This window comes from Bombina bombina, chromosome 3 (assembly GCF_027579735.1).
Source record: "Bombina bombina isolate aBomBom1 chromosome 3, aBomBom1.pri, whole genome shotgun sequence".
Classification (NCBI taxonomy): domain Eukaryota; kingdom Metazoa; phylum Chordata; class Amphibia; order Anura; family Bombinatoridae; genus Bombina; species Bombina bombina.
The window spans coordinates 658,231,584-658,257,326 of record NC_069501.1 but is presented as its reverse complement, the minus strand read 5'-3'; the positions used below and the strand labels follow the sequence as shown (position 1 = coordinate 658,257,326).

Here is a 25,743-nt window from a genome sequence, read left to right as displayed (position 1 = left end):
AACAGGTGTTTGAACAGGTACTCGCAAACAAGTTGGCACTAAGAATAAGTGCATACGAGCAGGCTGACCTTTTACAGCAGTCAGTACGCTGTGGGGTTATGTCTTGTCAGTGACACGCCAAACAATGAGCAGGCTGGTCTTGATAGCCACACTAATGGAAGCTTCCCCTGCAGTCAGCGTGTACAGGTCAGGCGGTCATCCTAACAGGAAATCCAGCAGGCTGCACACTAGCGTTATGCAAGGCCTGGATAAAAGCGGTCTGTAGTGTCTTTTAATTGCCAGTGTTAAAAATAACCAATGATTACTTGGAAGGTTACAAATGTATATAAAATGTAACAAGTTCAGATGTATTGGATAAAAGGGGTATTTATTTGAGCAATACAACGCGTTTCTCGGCCGTTAAGCTCTTGGCCATTTCATCAGGTAGTATAACAAGTTTGGCCTCAATTGAGTCTTTAAAAACACACCAATAGAGTTTGATTGGACAGGAATTCCGCCAATTAAAATGTTGCAATACATCTGATACATGACATTGAAAGTTAAAAAGGAAAAGCGCATACGTAAGGATATATAAACATATAAAAAAACAATTAATCTGTAAAATGTAAATAGAAAACAAGATGTACGTACAGTTATTATAAAACATTACAGCACTAAAAGGATATATGAAATAATTAAACAATAATGATGATTGTTATGTTTAGAGCAGAATTTAAAAAAAGAAGAAATTCGCTGTATCTGATATAAGTTACATAGGATAATACAAACAACATGTGCATGATATATAGCGAAACTCATGCTTACATAGTCTATTTACAAGGAATGCATATTACAGCATTATAAAGCATAGGACTAGTAAAAAATCAGGAGGAGCCTTCCCTCTCTCTGTAATAGTGGAGCCTATGAACACTGATATATTTATTGAATAAATAAAATGTGAAAGAATGACAATCTGTATATTGATGTTAGGAGCAAAAAATAAACAAAAAGTCGAGGTTAGAAAAAATATCAATCCGGAGTAGGCTGCTGAACAGAATATACAATGGAGAAAATGAACCATAGTGTTAATTCTAAAAAGTGTGACAAGGTAACAACATGTGTGTTAATGTAGATTATTAGTTGGCGAAACCAATAGAATAAAACATAAAATACTGGCTAAATAGTTAATCCTAAAACGACTGACATAAAAAAACGATATATGTATATGTAAATACATTCAATTAAATGCAGCCAGATCAAGATTAGAGTTTAAAGCTGATGGCCATAGAGTATTAAGTTTGTGAATTCAGAAGGTTTCATGTTTTCTGAGCTTGATGATTCTGTTATAATCTGTAGACGGTGGAATAAAATCTATAAGGTAGAACTTAAATATGTCATGGTTGCCATTATGTTTGTTAAGGCAATGTTCTGGCACGCTATGTTTAATTTTTTTCTTTTTGCAATTGCGCCAGTGTTCACCCCAGCATACTCTAGCTTTTCTAGAGGTACGCCCCACGTACTGTACCCCACACAAACATTCCAAAACATAAACAATAAATCTAGAATTGCAATTAAAATAAAATTTGATAGGAAAATTTTCTCCAGTCGAAAAAGATGAGAAAGTTTTTTTGCCGGACAGTAGGTATTTGCATGTATTGCATCCTTTTTTTCCACATTTGAAAATCCCTGTCTGACTGAGAAAGGTAGTTTGGGGTTTTTTGGGGGATTAAAATTTACATGTTTTACTCTTTTACTGGGAGCTAGCTTACCTCTGAGAGTTGGAGCTCTGGTATATACTATTATTTCATGTTTTCCTACTATAGTTTTTAGAACTGGGTCTTTGAGAATAATGTGCCAATGTTTGCTTAGAATCTGTCTAATTTGTTTAAAATTGCTGTTATATTGAGTGATAAACATAGGATCAGTGGAAAAAGAGCCATCTTTCTTTTTCTTTTGGATGTTATTTTTGTTAAGTAAAGTGTTTCTATCCAGAAGTCTAGCTTTGTTCCTGCAGAGATTTAGTAGATCTTTAGGATATCCCTTGTCAAGAAATCTATCATAGATAGGACTCTGGGAATCAAAGGTTTCAAAATCTGAGCAATTACGCCTAATTCTTTCAAATTGGCTGTAGGGTATGTTTGACAACCAACTTTTATAGTGGTTGCTCGTAAAGTTCAGATAGCTGTTGCTATCGACTTTTAAAAAAAAATAAAATAAAATTGCAATTCTAGTTTTATTGTTTGTTTTGGAATGTTTGTGGTGGGGTACAGTACGTGGGGCGTACCTCTAGAAAAGCTAGAGTATGCTGGGGTGAACACTGGCGCAATTGCAAAAATTGTAAAAAGAAAAAAATTAAACATAGTGTGTCAGAACATTGCCTTAACAAACATAATGGCAACCATGAAATTTTTAAGTTCTATCCTATAGATTTTATTCCACCATCTACAGATTATAACAGAATCATCAAGCTCAGACAACGTGAAACCTTCTGGATTCACAAACTTAATACTCTATGGCCATCAGGTTTAAACTCTAATCTTGATCTGGCTGCATTTAATTGAATGTTTTCTCCAACATAGGTGTGTCCGGTCCACGGCGTCATCCTTACTTGTGGGATATTCTCTTCCCCAACAGGAAATGGCAAAGAGCCCAGCAAAGCTGGTCACATGATCCCTCCTAGGCTCCGCCTTCCCCAGTCATTCTCTTTGCCGTTGTACAGGCAACATCTCCACGGAGATGGCTTAGAGTTTTTTGGTGTTTAACTGTAGTTTTTATTCTTCAATCAAGAGTTTGTTATTTTAAAATAGTGCTGGTATGTACTATTTACTCTGAAACAGAAAAGTGATGAAGATTTCTGTTTGTAAGAGGAAAATGATTTTAGCAACCGTTACTAAAATCGATGGCTGTTTCCACACAGGACTGTTGAGAGGAATTAACTTCAGTTGGGGGAAACAGTGAGCAGACTTTTGCTGCTTGAGGTATGACACATTTCTAACAAGACGATGTAATGCTGGAAGCTGTCATTTTCCCTATGGGATCCGGTAAGCCATTTTTATTACATAAGAATAAAGGGCTTCACAAGGGCTTTTAAGACTGGTAGACATTTTCTGGGCTAAAACGATTGATATATAAGCATTTTTAATACTTCATAGCTTTGAGGAATTATTTTTTTTCTTGGGAATTATGTAAAATAACCGGCAGGCACTGTATTGGACACCTTATTCTCTAGGGGCTTTCCCTAATCATAGGCAGAGCCTCATTTTCGCGCCTCTATTGCGCACTTGTTTTTGGGAAGCATGACATGCAGATGCATGTGTGAGGAGCTCTGATACATAGAAAAGGCTTTCTGAAGGCGTCATTTGGTATCGTATTCCCCTTTGGGCTTGGTTGGGTCTCAGCAAAGCAGATACCAGGGACTGTATAGGGGTTAAATATAAAAACGGCTCCGGTTCCGTTATTTTAAGAGTTAAAGCTTTCAAATTTGGTGTGCAATACTTTTAAGGCTTTAAGACACTGTGGTGAAATTTTGGTGAATTTTGAACAATTCCTTCATACTTTTTCACATTTGCAGTAATAAAGTGTGTTCAGTTTAAAATTTAAAGTGACAGTAACGGTTTTATTTTAAAACGTTTTTTGTACTTTGTTATCAAGTTTATGCCTGTTTAACATGTCTGAACTACCAGATAGACTGTGTTCTGTATGTGGGGAAGTCAAGGTTCCTTCTCATTTAAATAGATGTGATTTATGTGACACAAAATTTAGAGAAAATGATGCCCAAGATGATTCCTCAAGTGAGGGGAGTAAACATGGTACTGCATCATCCCCTCCTTCGTCTACGCCAGTCTTGCCCACACAGGAGGCCCCTAGTACATCTAGTGCGCCAATACTCCTTACTATGCAACAATTAACGGCTGTAATGGATAATTCTATCAAAAACATTTTAGCCAAAATGCCCACTTATCAGCGAAAGCGCGACTGCTCTGTTTTAGAAAATACGGAAGAGCATGAGGACGCTGATGATATTGGTTCTGAAGTGCCCCTACACCAGTCTGAGGGGGCCAGGGAGGTTTTGTCTGAGGGAGAAATTTCAGATTCAGGGAAAATTTCTCAACAAGCTGAACCTGATGTGTTTACATTCAAATTTAAATTGGAACATCTCCGCGCTCTGCTTAAGGAGGTGTTATCTACTCTGGATGATTGTGAGAATTTGGTCATTCCAGAGAAATTATGTAAGATGGACAAGTTCCTAGAGGTCTCGGGGCCCCCCGAAGCTTTTCCTATTCCCAAGCGGGTGGCGGATATTGTAAACAAAGAATGGGAAAGGCCCGGCATACCTTTCGTCCCTCCCCCTATATTCAAGAAATTGTTTCCTATGGTCGACCCCAGAAAGGACTTATGGCAGACAGTCCCCAAGGTCGAGGGGGCGGTCTCTACTCTAAACAAACGCACCACTATACCCATAGAAGATAGTTGTGCTTTCAAAGATCCTATGGATAAAAAATTAGAGGGTTTGCTTAAAAAGATGTTTGTTCAGCAAGGTTACCTTCTACAACCAATTTCATGCATTGTTCCTGTCACTACAGCAGCGTGTTTCTGGTTCGATGAACTAGAAAAGGCGCTCAATAAAGATTCTTCTTATGAGGAGATTTTGGACAGAATTCATGCTCTCAAATTGGCTAACTCTTTCACCTTAGACGCCACTTTGCAATTGGCTAGATTAGCGGCGAAAAATTCTGGGTTTGCTATTGTGGCGCGCAGAGCGCTTTGGCTAAAATCTTGGTCAGCGGATGCGTCTTCCAAGAATAAATTGCTTAACATTCCTTTCAAGGGGAAAACGCTGTTTGGCCCTGACTTGAAAGAGATTATTTCTGATATCACTGGGGGTAAGGGCCACGCCCTTCCTCAGGATAGGTCTTTCAAGGCTAAAAATAAACCAAATTTTCGTCCCTTTCGCAGAAACGGACCAGCCACAAGTGCTACATCCTCTAAGCAAGAGGGTAATACTTCTCAAGCCAAGCCAGCCTGGAGGCCAATGCAAGGCTGGAACAAAGGTAAGCAGGCCAAGAAACCTGCCACTGCTACCAAGACAGCATGAGATGTTGGCCCCCGATCCGGGACCGGATCTGGTGGGGGGCAGACTCTCTCTCTTCGCTCAGGCTTGGGCAAGAGATGTTCTGGATCCTTGGGCGCTGGAAATAGTCTCCCAAGGTTATCTTCTGGAATTCAAGGGGCTTCCCCCAAGGGGGAGGTTCCACAGGTCTCAATTGTCTTCAGACCACATAAAAAAACAGGCATTCTTACATTGTGTAGAAGACCTGTTAAAAATGGGAGTGATTCATCCTGTTCCATTAGGAGAACAAGGGATGGGGTTCTACTCCAATCTGTTCATAGTTCCCAAAAAAGAGGGAACATTCAGACCAATCTTAGATCTCAAGATCCTAAACAAGTTTCTCAAGGTTCCATCGTTCAAAATGGAAACCATTCGAACAATTCTTCCTTCCATCCAGGAAGGTCAATTCATGACCACGGTGGATTTAAAGGATGCGTATCTACATATTCCTATCCACAAGGAACATCATCGGTTCCTAAGGTTCGCCTTTCTGGACAAGCATTACCAGTTTGTGGCACTTCCGTTCGGATTAGCCACTGCTCCAAGAATTTTCACAAAGGTACTGGGGTCCCTTCTAGCGGTGCTAAGACCAAGGGGCATTGCAGTAGTACCTTACTTGGACGACATTCTGATTCAAGCGTCGTCCCTTCCACAAGCAAAGGCTCACACGGACATCGTCCTGGCCTTTCTCAGATCTCACGGGTGGAAAGTGAACGTAGAAAAAAGTTCTCTATCTCCGTCAACAAAAGTTCCCTTCTTGGGAACAATAATAGACTCCTTAGAAATGAGGATTTTTCTGACAGAGGCCAGAAAATCAAAACTTCTAAACTCTTGTCAAATACTTCATTCTGTTCCTCTTCCTTCCATAGCGCAGTGCATGGAAGTAATAGGTTTGATGGTCGCGGCAATGGACATAGTTCCTTTTGCGCGAATTCATCTGAGACCATTACAACTGTGCATGCTCAGTCAGTGGAATGGGGATTATACAGACTTGTCTCCGACGATACAAGTAGATCAGAGGACCAGAGATTCACTCCGTTGGTGGCTGTCCCTGGACAACCTGTCACAGGGGATGAGCTTCCGCAGACCAGAGTGGGTCATTGTCACGACCGACGCCAGTCTGGTGGGCTGGGGCGCGGTCTGGGGACTCCTGAAAGCTCAGGGTCTTTGGTCTCGGGAAGAATCTCTTCTCCCGATAAATATTCTGGAACTAAGAGCGATATTCAATGCTCTCAAGGCTTGGCCTCAGCTAGCAAAGGCCAAATTCATACGGTTTCAATCGGACAACATGACGACTGTTGCGTACATCAACCATCAGGGGGGAACAAAGAGTTCCCTGGCGATGGAAGAAGTGACCAAAATCATTCAATGGGCGGAGTCTCACTCCTGCCACTTGTCTGCAATCCACATTCCAGGAGTGGAAAATTGGGAAGCGGATTTTCTGAGTCGTCGGTCATTTCATCCGGGGGAGTGGGAACTCCATCCGGAAATCTTTGCCCAAATTACTCAGTTGTGGGGCATTCCAGACATGGATCTGATGGCCTCTCGTCAGAACTTCAAGGTTCCTTGCTACGGGTCCAGATCCAGATCCAGGGATCCCAAGGCGACTCTAGTAGATGCACTAGTAGCACCTTGGACCTTCAAACTAGCGTATGTATTCCCACCGTTTCCTCTCATCCCCAGGCTGGTAGCCAGGATCTATCAGGAGAGGGCATCGGTGATCTTGATAGCTCCTGCGTGGCCACGCAGGACTTGGTATGCAGACCTGGTGAATATGTCATCGGCTCCACCATGGAAGCTACCTTTGAGACGGGACCTTCTTGTTCAAGGTCCGTTCGAACATCCGAATCTGGTCTCACTCCAACTGACTGCTTGGAGATTGAACGCTTGATTTTATCAAAGCGAGGGTTCTCAGATTCTGTCATTGATACTCTTGTTCAGGCCAGAAAGCCTGTAACTAGAAAAATCTACCATAAAATATGGAAAAGATATATCTGTTGGTGTGAATCTAAAGGATTCCCTTGGGACAAGATTAAAATTCCTAAGGTTCTATCCTTTCTTCAAGAAGGTTTGGAGAAAGGATTATCTGCAAGTTCTTTGAAGGGACAGATTTCTACCTTGTCTGTGTTACTTCACAAAAAGCTGGCGGCTGTGCCAGATGTTCAAGCTTTTGTTCAGGCTCTGGTTAGAATCAAGCCTGTTTACAAACCTTTGACTCCTCCTTGGAGTCTCAATTTAGTTCTTTCAGTTCTTCAGGGGGTTCCGTTTGAACCCTTACATTCCGTTGATATTAAGTTATTATCTTGGAAAGTTTTGTTTTTGGTTGCAATTTCTTCTGCTAGAAGAGTTTCAGAGTTATCTGCTCTGCAGTGTTCTCCTCCTTATCTGGTGTTCCATGCAGATAAGGTGGTTTTGCGTACTAAACCTGGTTTTCTTCCGAAAGTTGTTTCTAACAAAAACATTAACCAGGAGATAGTCGTGCCTTCTTTGTGTCCGAATCCAGTTTCAAAGAAGGAACGTTTGTTGCACAATTTGGATGTAGTTCGTGCTCTAAAATTCTATTTAGATGCTACAAAGGATTTTAGACAAACATCTTCCTTGTTTGTTGTTTATTCTGGTAAAAGGAGAGGTCAAAAAGCAACTTCTACCTCTCTCTCTTTTTGGCTTAAAAGCATCATCAGATTGGCTTACGAGACTGCCGGACGGCAGCCTCCTGAAAGAATCACAGCTCATTCCACTAGGGCCGTGGCTTCCACATGGGCCTTCAAGAACGAGGCTTCTGTTGATCAGATATGTAAGGCAGCGACTTGGTCTTCACTGCACACTTTTACTAAATTTTACAAATTTGATACTTTTGCTTCTTCTGAGGCTATTTTTGGGAGAAAGGTTTTGCAAGCCGTGGTGCCTTCCATCTAGGTGACCTGATTTGCTCCCTCCCTTCATCCGTGTCCTAAAGCTTTGGTATTGGTTCCCACAAGTAAGGATGACGCCGTGGACCGGACACACCTATGTTGGAGAAAACAGAATTTATGTTTACCTGATAAATTACTTTCTCCAACGGTGTGTCCGGTCCACGGCCCGCCCTGGTTTTTTAATCAGGTCTGATAATTTATTTTCTTTAACTACAGTCACCACGGTATCATATGATTTCTCCTATGCAAATATTCCTCCTTTACGTCGGTCGAATGACTGGGAAAGGCGGAGCCTAGGAGGGATCATGTGACCAGCTTTGCTGGGCTCTTTGCCATTTCCTGTTGGGGAAGAGAATATCCCACAAGTAAGGATGACGCCGTGGACCGGACACACCGTTGGAGAAAGTAATTTATCAGGTAAACATAAATTCTGTTTTTTACATATACATATTCCTCACATACACATTTTTATGTCAGTCATTTTAGGATTAACTATTTAGCCAGTATTTTATTATTTTTTATTCTATTGGTTTCGCCAACTAATAATCTACATTAACACACATGTTGTTACCTTGTCACACTTTTTAGAATTAACACTATGGTTCATTTTCTCCATTGTATATTCTGTTCAGCAGCCTACTCTGATTGATATTTTTGCTAACCTCGACATTGTTTATTTTTTCTTTACAATTTTGCCTCCATAGTTTTTGCTCCTCACACCAATATACAGATTGTCATTCTTTCACATTTTATGTATTCAATAAATATATCAGTGTTTATACGCTCCGCTATTACAGAGAGAAATATCGAAACTCATGCTTACTCACATAGTATATTTACACGGAATGTATATTACAGCATTATAGAGCATAGGACTAGAAAAAAATCAGGATGAAAATATTGTAAAAGATTTCGTATTATACCTAAACAATAATGACTACAATCTGCGATTTACCTGGGAATACAAAACAGTTACTATTAAGTATTTAAATATCAGTCTATCAGGAGATGTAGCTAAACATTGAGTTAAAACTGAACTATACCGTAAAGAAATAACAGGTAATACCATCCTGCGTAGTGATTCCTGCCATCCTCCTCACTTTAAGAGAGGGATCCCAAAGGGCCAACTAATTCGTATAAGGAGAAATTGTACCACCTTAGAATCTTATGATATACATTCAGAACAATTAGTTAGTAGACTGATAGAGGGTATAAAATCAATGACTTAGAATGGATCAGGATGGAGGTGAGAAAGCTGAATAGAAGTAACTTATTAAAAACTAGGAAAAAAGCTAATAAAAAGATAAAGTCTCACAAGCCGCAACATATAAATTTCATAACGACTTACAGCAAACAATTCGACAAGATAAAAAATATCATTGAAGGAAACCTAAATATATTACAGACTGACCCTGTGTTAAAGGAAATTCTGGGGAAAGGTTGTAGATATATAGCAAAAAGAGCGCCAACAATAGGTGATAAAATAGCCGAATATGTACACACTTAAAAAACAAAAAATCGCCAAAGAAGGAAAGCTGGTTATCCAAGAAAGGATGTTATAAATGTAACTGTCACCCATGCCTTACATGTGCACACATAAAGACAGGTGATACTTTTGTCTCTACGAATACTAACAAGGAATATAAAATAAGATATAGGTTGGATTGTACGTCCAAATACATAATCTATTTAATTACTTGTTCTAGTCGAATGTTGAAAGATAGAGCAAGGGAACATCTTAATGATATACAGAATGAGTATCCAAAAACTAGAGTTGCTAAACATTTCAATCAACATCCTAATCCAACAGAAGCTTTTCAAATTCAGGCAATAGACCACCTTACTAAAACTCCAAGAGGTGGTAATAGATTTAAGAAATTGTTATTTAAAGAAACAAAATGAATCTTTTTCCTGCAGACACGTGAGCCCAATGGCATTAATGCCAGGTGGGATGTAGATATTTTCTTAGGCTAAAACACAAACAAATAGCCCGTGTATAAGAGGTTTATAGTTAACCTATTACTCAAATAGAACTATACATAGGGTTAATCACTTCGAATATATGAATAAACTAAAATCACTAATCAAAAGAGAATAAGAGAATAAATATAATTCACCAATTAAGTCTCTAAGCAAACAGTGGTATACTCTAGTATTTTGGTATTTCTGTAAATTTATCAGATTATGTAATTCATCTCATATATGATGAATATGTAATAACTTCGCAATCCCTAGTTAGAGCAGAAATAATTTCCCATTTTTGGTCATATTAATATAATGCAGCTTTTTTCTTTTAGTGTTCTTTTGTTTTTTAATCATGTAAAAAGTTTTTTTTTTTCTTTTATAATAACATTGTATATATGGAAATTCGTTAGATAATTATGTCATCTTTAAAATTCTCACTAAGTGTTGATAAGACTAATTAAAGATAAATGTATGTATGAGATATCCAAGACACATGCACAACGGGTGTCTATATTTCTATGTATAATGATGACAGGTATTCTACCTAACAACAGCTTATCACACATCGCTCTGAATTTCTGATTGGTGAACACTCCCCCGATACGTCACTTCCGGTAATTCGAAGGTCACGTGATCGGAGGGTCTTTTTAAAGCTGGCGTTTACGGTCAGAACACTGTAACCAGCGATAAAGCTACGGTGAAACGTGTCTGGTGACGTGCTCAAGGGGGTCAGAGGTACAGGTCTACACTATCAGCTATATGCACCTACAACACCAAGGTCTGTGAACTTTTACTTACTTTGTATCCAATAAAGGCTATGTTTTACTGCTACAAGACTGGAGTGTTTGAACTATTCATTTTTACAAGTCGGATTAACAGCTCATAGGTAATCACATGAGTATTAAGGAGTGAGATACTGTTAAGCATTTAATTTTCATGGGAGGATTTTCTGCCTAAAAAGTCTACTTTTTTATCTTCCTTTTGGTCTGGCTAAGGCTCCTGGAATTTGTACCAAGTTTCTGACCTGCTATCTGTAATTTGAACTTATTTCAATAGCTCCATACCTGGAAGATATATTGGTTCAAGCGCTATCTTCACCTTTAGCAATTTCTCACACCGAGATCTTATTGTTTTTGCCCAACCATGGTTGGAAGGTCAACATTCCAAAGAGCTCTCTTTCTCCTCAGACAAGAGTAGCTTTTCTATGATTCAGTGTCAATACTTTCATTGATGTAGCAAAGAAAATTAACATTGCAATCTGCTTGTGACAAGCTTCAGTCTATTTCTAACCCAATTATAGAATTGTAAATGTAAGTACTGGGATTAATGATTGCTGCATCAGACTCAATCCTCTTTGCTCGAATCCATGTGAGACCTCTTCAGCTATGTATGTTTCACCAATGGAACAAGGATATCAATTATCTGTATCAGAGGATTCTTTTGGAGCCGATTACCAGAGATTCTCTATCCTGGTGGATAGACAACCACTCCATTCCTCTGGGGGCTTCTTTTGTGCTCCAAATTGGACAATAATCACTGTAGGAGAAAGTCTCTAGGGTTGGGGTGCAATATGGGGGTTCAGGGAGCTTGGTCTCCTCAAGAGGCAAGATTACCAATAAACATCCTAGAACTCAGGGCTGTCTTTCAGGCTCTTCAGACCTAGCCTCTCCTGAAATCAGAGACTTTTCTCTGATTTTGTTTTCACTCGGACAATGTCACGGCGGTGGCATATATCAATCACCAGGGGGAACTCAGTGTTCTTGCAATGAAGGAATTAGCTTGTTTTCTTTCTTGGGCAGAGAGAAATCAACTCACAATTTCAGCTATTCACATTCCAGGGTCAAGAATTGGGGCTATCTGAGTCATCAATCACTGCATCTGGGGGAATTGACTCTGCGTCAGGAAGTATTTGATCAGATGGTAGAACAATGGGGGTCTTATATACATTAAGAGATCCATAGATCCACAAGCAGAGTCAGTCAGTGCTCTAACAGCTCCTTGGTCATTTCAACTTGCTTACATATTTACTCCTACAGTACTTCCAAGAGTGATATCTCTGATTAAACAGGAGCAATCATCAGTATGCCACGCAGAATTTGGTTTGCAGATCTAATTTGGATGTCCAGTAGTCCACAGTGGTCTTTTCCTTTACAGCACAATCTTCTCTCTTAAGGTCCTCTTTATCATCAGAATCTTGAGTCTCTCAACTGATTATCAGAGAGGTTTTTTAAACAAGGTTGTGAAAACCTTAATTCAAGCCAGGAAACCTTTAAATAGAATAATTTTTGCAGGTAGGATTAGATAAGGGTTTGTCTTCCAGTTCTTTAAAAGGTTAAATTTCAACTCTGTCATTTCTATTTCACAAAAAGATTGCAAAACCTCTGGACATTGAGTTTTGTGCAGGCTTTGCTTAGGATTTGTCCTGTCCTCAAGCCTATTATTGGAATTTAAATCTAGTTCTGAGAATTCTGCAAGTATCTCCTTTTGAACCGATGCATGCCATAGACATCAAACTTCTTTCTTGGAAACATTTTTTCTTTTTTCTTGGAAAGAATTTTTGAGTTATCTGCTCTTTCATGTGACTCTCCTTATCTTATTTTTCACCAAAGGCTGTTTGAGGAACAAAATTAAATTTCTTCCCTAAGGTTGTTTCTTCTGATTCCATCAATCAGGAGATTATAGTTCCTTAGCTTTGTCCTAATCCTCAAAATTTGAAGGAGAGACTTCACTATAATCTGGATGTAGTAAGAGCCTTAAAATGTTACCTTCAGGCTACTAAGGATAAATGTATGAATGTCTAAGTATGACTGCACTGTCCCTTTAAGGAAATTATTGAATTTAAACTTATAGAAGACTGACACTTTTGAAACATCGTAGCTAACGTAATATGGTGTGTAACATGATCGCAATATTCTTGAGATCTTAATACAAAGTAAACTTAGATTGCATGTGGTTCGGGAATGTAAATAAACAATGTGATGTAATCGATTCCCCTCCTCGGTGTAGATGATTGGTTGTAGGTAAACATGTGGATTTGGGAGCTAATAAATGGATTGCTATTGGGAGTAATGATTACAGCTAGATTAGCGCACGCTCACAATATAAATATTGAGATATGTAAGAAGACTAACATCTTTGAGACATCGTAACTATCATGTTTTCTGCTATAAAGAAAGATGACAGGTATCCATGATGGTGTGCCATATGATTGCAATATTAGTAAGATCTTAGTAAATATAGATTACATGTGCCTCTGGTATGTATACAAACAATGTGATGTAATATGCTTCCCTACTAGATGATTGGTTGTAGGTGATCACGTGATTTTGGGAATAAAAGAATTGCCATTGGGAGCAATAATTACATGGTGGTGTAATGTACAAAGCCCCTAAATGAAAGGCCGAGGTTATAATGAATGAGAACGTACCTAATGAGATGTGTGTAAGAAGTTTAATCCTAACAAAGACACATAAAAACATACAATGAAAACAGTGATAATAAAATCATACAGTAAAATTATACAATAAAAATTAAAAATTAGCATGGATCCATGTAAACTGTACAGTGATTACAATTAAAAATTAGCATGGATCCATGTAAACTGTACAGTGATTACAAATGACAGGTAAATTACAGTAATTGAATATGAGAGGTAAGAATGATAACCTGTGCAATAATTACAAGTGACAGGTGGAGTACATAAACTTGGAGCTATGGAGCTAGTGAGCACCAGTGGTAGCAAAAGCATAAATAAAAGTCCAGCAACAAATGAAATGCAAATGTCCAAAAGTCAATTGTGTCAATTGGTCCTATGTGAAGAAAAAGATCAAATTAATTCCTTAGTGAAGTGAAGCAAGTTGAAAAATCCAAAAAGTGAAAAAAATGTCTACAATCAAAAAATGATGAAAAAATGTGAAATGGGGGGATAAAAATAAAACCAAATGCGATGAGTAAATGTGATGCAGTAATCCTCAATGAGAAAACCAAAGATGGGGTGCTATATACTTCTTGTATTTCATATATAGTTCTGGAAGTCCCTGTAAAAACTAGAAATAATAGTGTAGATGGTACAGGTCTATTAAATAATATTAAAATAGTTCTTACCCGTTGTCGACGCATTTCGGCCTATATAAGGCCTTTTTCAAGACACCACCAAATTCTTCTTCCTTTGGCCGGCTAGGCAGCCTTTGTACACAGCTAGAGGTATCCCCAGGGCGCTTAGAGCAATAATTACAGTTAGGTTAGAACATCATTAACCGAAACTGATCGAAATGAGATGTCAAGGGGTAACCCGCCCACATGTCAGAACTCTGTGAGAACTATTACATGATATGCTAAATATGACTATGCAGAGTGGTAATAATGCGTGAATTGTAATCACTTGTGAAGGTGAAGCAATATATAGACCTATAAGCCAAATTAATATTGGTAAAAAAAATTAAAAAAATATGTATTGATGGTCACGAGTGTCTGTTGACCAAGTGACATATTAACTAATCATATTGTGACATTTTAACTAATCATGTGTTGTTTAACATCCTTTTTGACTGGAGAATTAGGGTATTTAAACTCAGACGGAGGCATTGATCAGGTTTACCTTTGAGAAAGCCTAATGGCGAAATGCGCATCAGGCATTATACACTAATCCCTACTGCACTTCTATAGCTTATCAATAATAGTAATTTGATGTAGTGTCCACAAATATTATTTTTCATAGTTTGTATGCACAGACCCAACCAGTTTTAATAATTGTTTATTCTCTTTTGGGAGAATAATTAAAGGGACACTCAGGTCAAAATAAACTTTTATGATTCAGATAGAACATGCAGTTTTAATACTTTTTTAATACTTTTCCAATTTACTTCCATTATCAAATTTTGCACAGTCTTTTAATATTCACACTTTCTGGGGAACAAGATCCTACTGCGCATGTGCACAAGCTCACGGGGTATACAGATACTAGTCTGTGATTGGCTGATGCCTTTCACGTGATACAGTAGGCCAGAAAATGTGAGAGAGAGAAAAATTTGTCATAAAAAAAAAATCTGCTGCATATTCTAAATTCAGAGTAAGTGCTATTGCATTGTCTTTTTATTATGTACTTGTTAATTATGTAATTCTACTGCATCGAGTAGTCCTTTAACATTTTGAGGACAATGTCCTCATAATTTTATATAAGGATTTTTTTTTATCAATGATGCTTACACAACGTTGCCATTTGCTCCATATCTGCATTTCTGTAGGATAGTAAGTGATATTATTTGAATTCCTATTGATTGAGTGCTGCAGGGATCATATGGAATTTTTAATTTATTTTTTGTCATATTTTTATGTTTATATTCAATGCTTGGATAAGGCTCATTGGTGATGTGATGATTACATAGGAAAGGAGCAAATAAAGTCGGACATTATAAACTTCTGTGTCATCATTTTCTTAACTCATTCACAAGGTAGCATCACAAAGTGTTCTCCCTTCTTGGTTCCATCCTTTTGCTTTATGTAAAGATTGTGGAATTATGGTTTGGTCTTTGTGTGTGAGAAGAAGAATATGGGTTTGAGTTCCTGCCTATCTCTCACACAGGCAATGTAGCACAGAAGTTTACTTTTTAGATTTCCTTTTCAATCTCTTTTTTTCTTACTCTTACTGATGCATTGTTTGTTTTTCATGTTGTATCTTGTTTTATTTTTAGCTTGGATTGAAACTATTTACATGTGTATTTGAGTACTGGATGTTTTCCATTAACCTCAAGCAGGAGACTCGATAGCATCACCAGTACAGTTTTATACAAAACATTGTTATTAGTGTTTATGACCTTCAAATTGTTGTCTTTCAATATTGTATTTATTATTTCATGCCTTGAATGAAACCTAGAAATATGTTACATTCATTAATGTAAAGTTCTATCTTTTTATTCTTTGGTCTGTAGATCAAGGCTGCACTTTTTCACAAGACAGTAATGTGAACGCAGAAGATATTTGCTCCCCTGGAGGAGAGGACAATGGGAGGTAATTAAAGTAACACTTTCAGTGATTGAGCATAAAAATGTTTTAAGTATTTTTTAGTTTAAGATTAGGTCAAAGAAATAAGACATTTGTCACCTCTGCGTTCACATAAACCTTATTCTGACTTTGCTTCTTAAAGGGGCATAAAAATGCCCTGTTGTGTTATATGCAACCGGTGCAAAAATGAAATGCTCTATGTGCGAAAGGGTAAAACCAAAGTAACAATGCATTACTAGTCTAGAACCTAGCTGAATACATTTTGTGAGCCAATGACAAGATGCATGTGTGTAGCCACCACCAGCTAGTTAATTTTGCATTACTCCTCCTGAGCCTACCTAGGTATGTTTTTTTAACAAATGATTCCATGAGAACAAAGTACATTAAAAAAAATAATTTGAAAAGTCTTAAAATCACAATCTCTTTATAAACCGTGAAAGTTTAATTTTTACTTTCATGTCCCTTTAATCCAAATAAACTTTCAATCACATTCTTTCTGTTTGCAACTTAATGCTGTATAAAGCAAGAAAAATAATTATAGGCAGCTAATTATAACATCATCTTTTTCTGTAAAAAATGAGGTCCCTGTAAAATTCTATACTAGTTTCAACAAACTGTTTAAAGGAATATTCTCATCCAAAAATAATCATTTAAAGCATGTACATTTTGTATTACTGATGCTAGCTTACAGTGATTTTAGTTCCTGTAATAGGGGTTAAACACTAACGTAAAGACGTGCTTGGGAGCTATAAGGATTGCAGTTTTATGACTTATGTTTGGCGGCTATGTGTAACTGCTGCTTCTGATTGATTTACCGACTGTGTTCTACCCGGTAGCTGCAATACTTGCAGCTTATAAGCGGGAGTTTACCTTTGTGTTTTACACAGTTGCACATAGTAAGCTAGCATCAGTAAATCAAAAATGACATATCTAAAAAATAGAAGCATGTCATTTTTTGCTTTGGAATTTCCTTTTAAACAAGTATGCATGGAACTTGAAAATACAGTGGTGAACACCACTCTGTAGTCAGTCTCTGTAGCGTTGGCCTTTGCTTAGAGTATGCAAATCTAATCTGACAAGCGTACATTACTGTGATGAGTGAATAGTTGGAAAATGGTCATGGTTTTTATGGCTTACGTTGCTGCTTTTTCATAGCACTGAGTTCCTCTAAGCCAAGTCTTAACAAGCATGACTATTTTAGAAATCTGATCTTAACCACTGTGAAGAGCTTTCTTAAAGGGATATTATCGTTGTTTCACAATCCTAGCATTGTTCTATAGTACATCTCATCAATAAATATTCACCAATATACATCAATTAAACATTATTACTGCATTTTTTAGTTATTTAATCAAGAAATATGTATTAAAGGGACAGTCTAGTCAAAATTAAACATTCATGATTCAGATAGGGCATGTAATTTACTTCTTTCCAATTTACTATTATCATCACATTTGCTTTGTTCTGTTGGCATTCTTCGTTGAAAGCTAAACCTAGGTAGGCTTATATGCTAATGTCTAAGCCCTTAAAGGCCACCTATTATCTGAATGCATTTGACAGTTTTTCACAGCTAAAGAGTTTTTCATCACCTAATAAAATAATCACACAACAGACTGCATCATCATCAAACTAAGTTTAATGAACAAAAACATTTTTTACTTGCATTTTTCTGCAATTAGTTCTCTGCATTGTTAGCATGTTAGATAATATTGGGTCTGCACCTATTCTATGCATTTCAATCTGCAGTGATTAATAAGCAGTTAGGCACCCTTATCTCAAGCTGCTGGACAGGAAGATAATAGGGAAGTGCCTGTTAAATTTTGCTCAATAGATCTGGTCTGATCTGTGTACACAGATCAATTTAAGGCTGTTAAGTTGCATAACTTTGCTGCAAAACAAGTGGACAGCTCCACCTACTGGCTATTTTAATTAGTGCATTGCTTTCCAAAAGCTTTTCAATAGCAGTCACATGACTGAAAAAAAAGGTTGTTATTCTGAAACGGCACAAATTGAACCAGCGTAAACCGAGGACCACCTGTACATAGAAAATAAGCAAATTTATTATGGACCTTTACATGTAGACCAATGCAACTGTGGTTAATTTGCATCTCTTTTTTTCTAGGTAATTTGGGGCAAGCTACGGAAACTTCTATTGTGATGAAGATTTGACATCTTAAACACTAGACTACTAAGCAACTTTTCCCTGTTTGGATCTGTATTAACTGTAAATTATTTATTCAATCTGCATGGCTACAGCAGACATTTGTATGTTAATGTATAGTACAAAGATGTGATTCCTTTTTTATTGTTTCTACATGCCTGTGTAAGGACTATAATAATAATAATAATAAATGCTCTTACAGAGAATAAAATAATAGCCTAAATCTACATATGTAACTAAATAGGTGCTAGGTGACTGGAAAAGGTTAGCAATAAGAGGCACACTGGCATAAAAAGGTCCTCGTGCTTGGAAGTGTTATTCTTAATTTAATTACCTTTGCTGTCAGCATCTAAGGGAATCAGTTGTGACTGCACTACAAATAGTTAGACTAGTTTGGGGAACTAGTTAGGTAACATTGTGTTCATATGCTAATTAGGTGCCTTCACCATTATATAAACACTATATTTGAATTCTAAATTTGCATAACATTGGATGCCAAACGTCAGAGAAACCAGAACCAAAAACCGCTGAAAAAAAATGATTACAATGATATGAATATTTAGCTAAAATTACATTTATTTTATTGCTGTTGCATGTAATACATCAAACTGAAAATGATGCGACGATAACAAACACAGCACTTGAGTGAGTAATAATTTTGCTGTATACTGAAATATACATATATTGTAGACGTTAGTTGCACTTAAATCTTATTTGCATTGCATTACTAAGTATTTCCACCTCTGGACTGAATGTTGCAAAACTGTGTATTTTTTTGTAGAGATCGAAGGTTAAAAAAAACATAAATATTATGTAAATTAATGACCATAAATACACTAATTGAAATACCAATGTTCAAATATCCATTTGCATTTTCTTAAGACGGATATTACTTCTTTTTTTTTTTTTGCTTTTTTTTAACTTAGTACCACTTAATGGATATTGAAAATTATCTTATATCCTCAACATTTCTCACAAAAGATACAAATATATAATAATAATTAATTTAATTTAAAAATAGACTTTTTTTTTTTTCTTTTTTTTTTTTATCCGTTCTCACAAACTGCTAAAAGCAATATTTCTCTACGTTGACAATGGACTTCAAATGTTATTATAAACATTACTTGTGCCTGTTATGGGGCTTTAGCATTTTAATGACTTTGTTCTAACTAAATTTCCGAATGAAATACCTTTACTTGGTTTACTGACTACAAGAGTACTGTATTGCTGCTCCATAAAACATGTAAGCAGCAACTATGCCAAGCTTTTTGCTACTTTCCATAGCTTTAACCTACTGTATATATTATTCTCTGAAAGTTCGATACTGATATGAATGTAAGCTATTTAAAGTCATATTTTGTCATGTTCACTGTCTCATAGATGTCTTATTTTATATGCATTGTTTATATTTTGTTTGTACATTCATTTCTTGTAGTTTTCTTTGAAGGTTTTGTTAATAAAATATAATAAAAAACATTATGGTCCATTTTAAAGTTTTAATACAATTTTACAATGTGTACATGTTCTAACTTCAGCAGATGCATACTAGTTTTATCAAACACTATTATTGAAATTTGTAGTTAAGTTGGCAAATTCCTATGAGAAAAGCATGGCAGGGTTGCATTAATTATATCTGTAACTTGTATTTCATATTATCATTTTTTAAATTATCTGTAAAACAGCTACTATCTCAGCAACTTATTAAAATATGGTCACTAGAAAGGACATTTCTTTCTAATGACACAGTGAGTCCACGGATCATCATTAATTACTGTTGGGAATATCACTCCTGGCCAGCAGGAGGAGGCAAAGAGCACCACAGCAGAGCTGTTAAGTATCACTTCCCTTCTCACAACCCCCAGTCGTTCTCTTTACCTCTAGTGAAAGGAGGAGGTGAAGTAATTAGGTGTCCTGATGAAATTCTTCAATCAAGATTTTTTTATTTTGAAGTCAGGGCAGGATTGCTCTGATCTTCCATCACAATCTGGGTATAGCTGTACTCCACATTAGTCTCTTCAGCAGGGCTGTGGTAGGTTTAAAGCAGTTAGGAACTTGTAAGGTGGGCTTTGCTGCGTTTTCCTAACATGTTGCTGCCCAGGTATAGAAAGCCTGAGTAAGTTTACTCTCTCTCTCTTTTTACACAGGTCTCTGTGAGGAGCGGCATCCTCTAATACTTTGTGAGTCGTCTGACTGCCAGACGACTAGAATGCAGGTAAGGGCCTTTCTTTCATGTAATTGGCAAGAGTCCATGAGCTAGTGATGTATGGGATATACATTCCTACCAGAAGGGGCAAAGTTTCCCAAACCTCAAAATGCCTATAAATACACCCCCCACCACACCCACAATTCAGTTTTTACAAACTTGGCCTCCTATGGAGGTGGTGAAGTAAGTTTGTGCTAGATTTCTACGTTGATATGCGCTTCTCAGCATGCTGAAGCCCGGTTCCTCTCAGAGTACAGTGAATGACAGTGAAGGGAGTATTACCTATTGAATACAATGGTCATCCTAACAGGGATCTATTTCATAGGTTCTCTGTTATCAGTCGTAGAGATTCATCTCCTACCTCCCTTTTCAGATCGACGATATACTCTTATATACCATTACCTTTACTGATTCTCGTTTCAGTACTGGTTTGGCTATCTACTTTATGAAGATGAGTGTCTTTTGGTAAGTATGTTTTCTTTTATTTAAGACACTCTCAGCTATGGTTTGGCACTTTATATGTAAAGTTCTAAATATATGTTTTGTACTTATATTTGCCATGATTCAGGTTAATCAGTATATTTCCTTCTTGCAGACTGTCAGTTTCATTTTGGGAAATGCATATTAAAAAAAAAAAAAAATCTTACCTGAAATTTTCAAATTGACTCTCTTTTCTAAATTGCGGGCTGTTAGGCTCGCGGGAGCGCAAAATGCTATAATTTATTGCGTCATTCTTGGCGCAAGACTTTTTGGCGCAAGAATTATGTTTGTTGACGTATTTTCGTAATTTCTGGCGTCTTAGTTGGCGCTGAGAGTTTTCACGTAGTTGCTTCATCTATGACGCTCGTGTTTGTTGCAGACGTTCTTGGCGCCAAAAAATATTTTGTCAGTTGTGGGCGTCATACTTGGAGCCAGATTTTTGACATTATTTAAGTCTTTATTTCATTTTGCTTCTGGTTTCCAGAGGCTTATTTTGTTTGCATTTTTTCCCATTCCTGAAACTGTCATATAAGGAAATTGATAGTTTTGCTTTATATGTTATTTTTTCTATTACATATTGCAAGATGTCTCAATCTGACCCTGTCTCAGAATCTACTATTGGAATCCTGCTGCCTGATGTCGGTTCTACCAAAGCTAAGTGCATTTGTTGTAAACTTGTGGTAACTGTTCCTCCGGCTGTAGTTTGTGTTAGTTGTCATGATAAACTTTCAAATGCAGACAATATTACCATTAGTAATAATCCATTACCTGTTTTGTTCCTTCAACATCTAATGCTCAGGATATTCCTGTTAATGTGAGAGAATTTGTTTCTAATTCCATTCAGAAGGCTTTGTCTGTCATGCCACCTTTTAATAAACTTAAAAGGTCTTTTAAAACGTCTCATAAAATTGATGAATTTTTAAATGACCAACAACATTTTGATTTATCTATCTCTGATGAGGATCTATCTGGTTCAGAAGATTCTGCCTCACATATTGGCACTGACAAATCTTCATACTTATTTAAAATGGAGTATATTCATTCCTTATTAAAGGAAGTGTTGATTATATTAGATATGGAGGAGAAAAGTCCTCTTGATATTAAAACCAGTAAACGTTTATATTCGGTTTTTAAACCTCATGTAGTTATTCCAGAGGTTTTTCCAGTTCCTGGTGCTATTTCAGATGTAATTTCTAGGGAATGGAATAGACTGGGTACTTCTTTTACTCCTTCAAGGTTTAGGAAACTGTATCCTTTACCGACTGATAGGAGTTTTGGGAAAAGATCCCCAAAGTTGATGGGGCCATCTCTACTCTTGCTAAACGTACTACTATTCCTACGGCAGATAGTACTTCTTTTAAAGATCCTTTAGATAGGAAACTTGAATCTTATCTAAGGAAGGCTTATTTATGTTCAGGTCATCTTCTTAGGCCTGCTATTTCTTTGGCTGATGTTGCTGCTGCTTCAACTTTTTGGTTGGAAACTTTAGCACAACAAGTATCAGATCATAATGTGTATAGCATTGTTAAGCTAATTCAACATGCTAATAATTTCATTTGTGATGCCATTTTTTATATCATTAGAATTTATGTCAGATATATGTCTTTAGCTATATTAGCTAGAAGAGCTTTATGGCTTAAATCTTGGAATGCTGATATGACTTCTAAATCAACGTTGTTATCTCTCTCTGTCCAAGGTAATAAATTATTTGGTTCTCAGTTGGATTCTATTATTTCAATTGTTACTGGAGGGAAGGGAGCTTTTTTGCCTCAGGATAAAAAATCTAAGGGTAAATTTAAGGCTGCTAACCGTTTTCGTTCCTTTCATCAAAATAAGGAACAGAAACCTGACCCTTCCCCTAAGGGAACGGTTTCCAATTGGAAGCCTTCTCCAGTCTGGAATAAATCCAAGCCATTTAAAAAATCAGAGAGCGGGGTATTGCGGTGTTTACTTATTTGGACGATATCTTGGTACTTGCTCAGTCTTTACGTTCTGCAGAATCTCACACGAATCAAATAGTGTTGTTTCTTCAAAGACATGGTTGGAGGATAAATTTACCAAAAAGTTATTTGATTCCTCAGACAAGGGTAACCTTTTTAGGTTTCAAAAAAAAATTCAGTATCCATGACTTTGTCTCTAACAGACGAGAGACGTCTGAAATTAGTTACAGCTTGTCGAAACCTTCAGTCTCAATCATTCCCTTCAGTAGCTATGTGCATGGAGCTTTGTATGCTGAACCAATGGTGCAGGGATTATACAAAGATATCACAATTAATATCCTTAAATCCCAATGTTCGACTATCTTTGACTTGGTGGTTAGATCACCATCGTTTAGTTCAAGGGGCCTCTTTTGTTCGTCCAGCCTGGACAACAGATGCAAGTCTTTCAGGTTGGGGAGCTGTCTGGGGATCTCTGACAGCGCAGGGGGTTTGGAAATCTCAAGAGGCGAGATTACCAATCAATATTTTGGAACTCCGTGTGATTCTCAGAGCTCTACAGTTTTGGCCTCTTTTGAAGAGAGAACCGTTTATTTGTTTTCAGACAGACAATGTCACAACCGTGGCGTGTGTCAATCATCAAGGTGGGACTCACAGTCCTCAAGCTATGAAAGAAGTATCTTGGATACTTGCATGGGCTGAATCCAGCTCCTGTCTAATTTCTGCGGTCCATATCCCAGGTATATACAATTGGGAAGCGGATTATCTCAGTCGCCAGACTTTACATCCGGGAGAGTGGTCTCTTCACCCAGATGTGTTTTTTCAGATTGTTCAGATGTGGGGGCTTCCAGAAATAGATCTGATGGCTTCTCATCTAAACAGGAAACTTCCCAGGTATCTGTCCAGGTCCAGGCATCCTTAGGCGGAAGCAGTGGATGCGTTGACACTTCCTTGGAGTTATCAACCTGCTTATATCTTTCCGCCTCTAGTTCTTCCAAGAGTGATTTCCAAAATCATAATGGAGCATTTGTTTGTACTGCTAGTGGCTCCAGCATTGCCACACAGATTTTGGTATGCGGATCTTGTTCAGATGTCCAGTTGCCAACCTTGGCCACTTCCGTTAAGGCCAGACCTTCTATCTCAAGGTCCATTTTTCCATCAGGATCTAAAATCATTAAATTTGAAGGTATGGAAATTGAACGCTTAGTCATAGAGGTTTCTCTGACTCCGTGATTAATACTATGTTGCAGGCTCGCAAATCTGTGTCTAGAAAGATTTATTACCGAGTTTGGAAGACTTACATTTCATGGTGTTCTTCTTATAAATTCTCTTGGCATTCTTTTAGAATTCCTAGAATTTTACAGTTTCTTCAGGATGATTTAGATAAGGGTTTGTCTGCAAGTTCCTTGAAAGGACAAATCTCTGCTCTTTCTGTTCTGTTCCACAGAAAAATTGCTAATCTTCCTCATATTCATTGTTTTGTACAGGCTTTGGTTCGTATCAAGCCTGTCATTAAGTCAATCTCTCCTCCTTGGTGTCTTAATTTGGTTTTGAGGGCTTTACAGGCTCCTCCGTTTGAGCCTATGCATTCTCTGGACATTAAATTACTTTCTTGGAAAGTATTGTTCCTTTTGGCCATCTCTTCTGCTAGAAGAGTTTCTGAATTATCTGCTCTTTCTTGTGAGTCTCCTTTTCTGATTTTCATCAGGATAAGGCAGTTTTGCGGACTTCATTCAAATTTTTACCTAAAGTTGTGAATTCCAACAACATTAGTAGAGAAATTCTTGTCCCTTCGTTGTGTCCTAATCCTAAGAATTCTTTGGAGAGATCTTTACATTCTTTGGATGTGGTAAGAGCTTTGAAATATTATGTTGAAGCTACTAAAGATTTCAGAAAAACTTCTAGTCTATTTGTTATCTTTTCTGGTTCTAGGAAAGGTCAGAAGGCTTCTGCCATTTCTTTGGCATCTTGGTTAAAGCTTTTGATTCATCATGCTTATTTGGAGTCGGGTAAATCCCCGCCTCAGAGGATTACGGCTCATTCTACTAGGTCAGTTTCTACTTCCTGGGCTTTTAAGAATGACGCTTCTGTTGATCACATTTGCAAAGCAGCAACTTGGTCTTCTTTGCATACTTTTACTAAATTCTACCAGTTTGATGTTTTCTCTTCAGAAGCAGTTTTTGGTAGAAAAGTACTTCAGGCAGTTGTTTCAGTTTGATTCTTCTGCTTATAATTTCAGGTCTATTTTCATTATAAAGATTAAAACTTTTAAATTGGGTTGTGGATTAATTTTTGAGCGGAATTGGCTGTCTTTATTTTTATCCCTCCCTCTCTAGTGTCTCTTGCATGGAGTTCCACATCTTGGGTATTTGCTATCCCATACGTCACTAGCTCATGAACTCTTGCCAATTACATGAAAGAAAACATAATTTATGTAAGAATTTACCTGATAAATTCATTTCTTTCATATTGGCAAGAGTTCATGAGACCCACCCTTTTTATGGTGGTTATGATTTTTTTGTATAAAGCACAATTATTCCAATTCCTTGTTGATGCTTTCGCTCCTTTCTTATCACCTCACTTCTTGGCTATTCGTTAAACTGAATTGTGGGTGTGGTGGGGGGTGTATTTATAGGCATTTTGAGGTTTGGGAAACTTTGCCCCTCCTGGTAGGAATGTATATCCCATACGTCACTAGCTCATGGACTCTTGCCAATTTAAAAGAAATGAATTTATCAGGTAAATTCTTACATAAATTATGTTTTTGTTCTGGGGCTAGAAGGCTGGCACTGAAGGGTTTAAAACCCTCTGCTCTTACTTGGGACAAATCCTTATGGATGTTTACGGCAGTGGCAGGCACATTATGCATGAGACATGTTGACTGCTCTCTTCCTTCTCAGCAAGGAAGAAGTTAACTACCTATGGCTAATTTTTATTTGCAAGAGTATATTTTATCTTTAAGTAGGTAGCCCTTTTTAGTTCCCTAGTTCATCGGG

General features: G+C 37.3%; 1 protein-coding gene across 1 annotated transcript in view; it reads left to right on the top strand.

The window, feature by feature from the left end:
- The window catches only part of TRIM37 (tripartite motif containing 37), a 1,136,753-nt gene extending 1,117,150 nt beyond the window's left edge, over positions 1 to 19,603 (top strand). Inside the window, exons 24-25 of the mRNA XM_053707386.1 lie at positions 15,894 to 15,972; positions 18,089 to 19,603. Of these exons, the coding sequence (XP_053563361.1) occupies positions 15,894 to 15,972; positions 18,089 to 18,092 (83 nt within the window). The 3' untranslated portion in view covers positions 18,093 to 19,603. The remainder of the gene's footprint in view (positions 1 to 15,893; positions 15,973 to 18,088) is intronic.
- Positions 19,604 to 25,743: the final 6,140 nt, after the last annotated feature.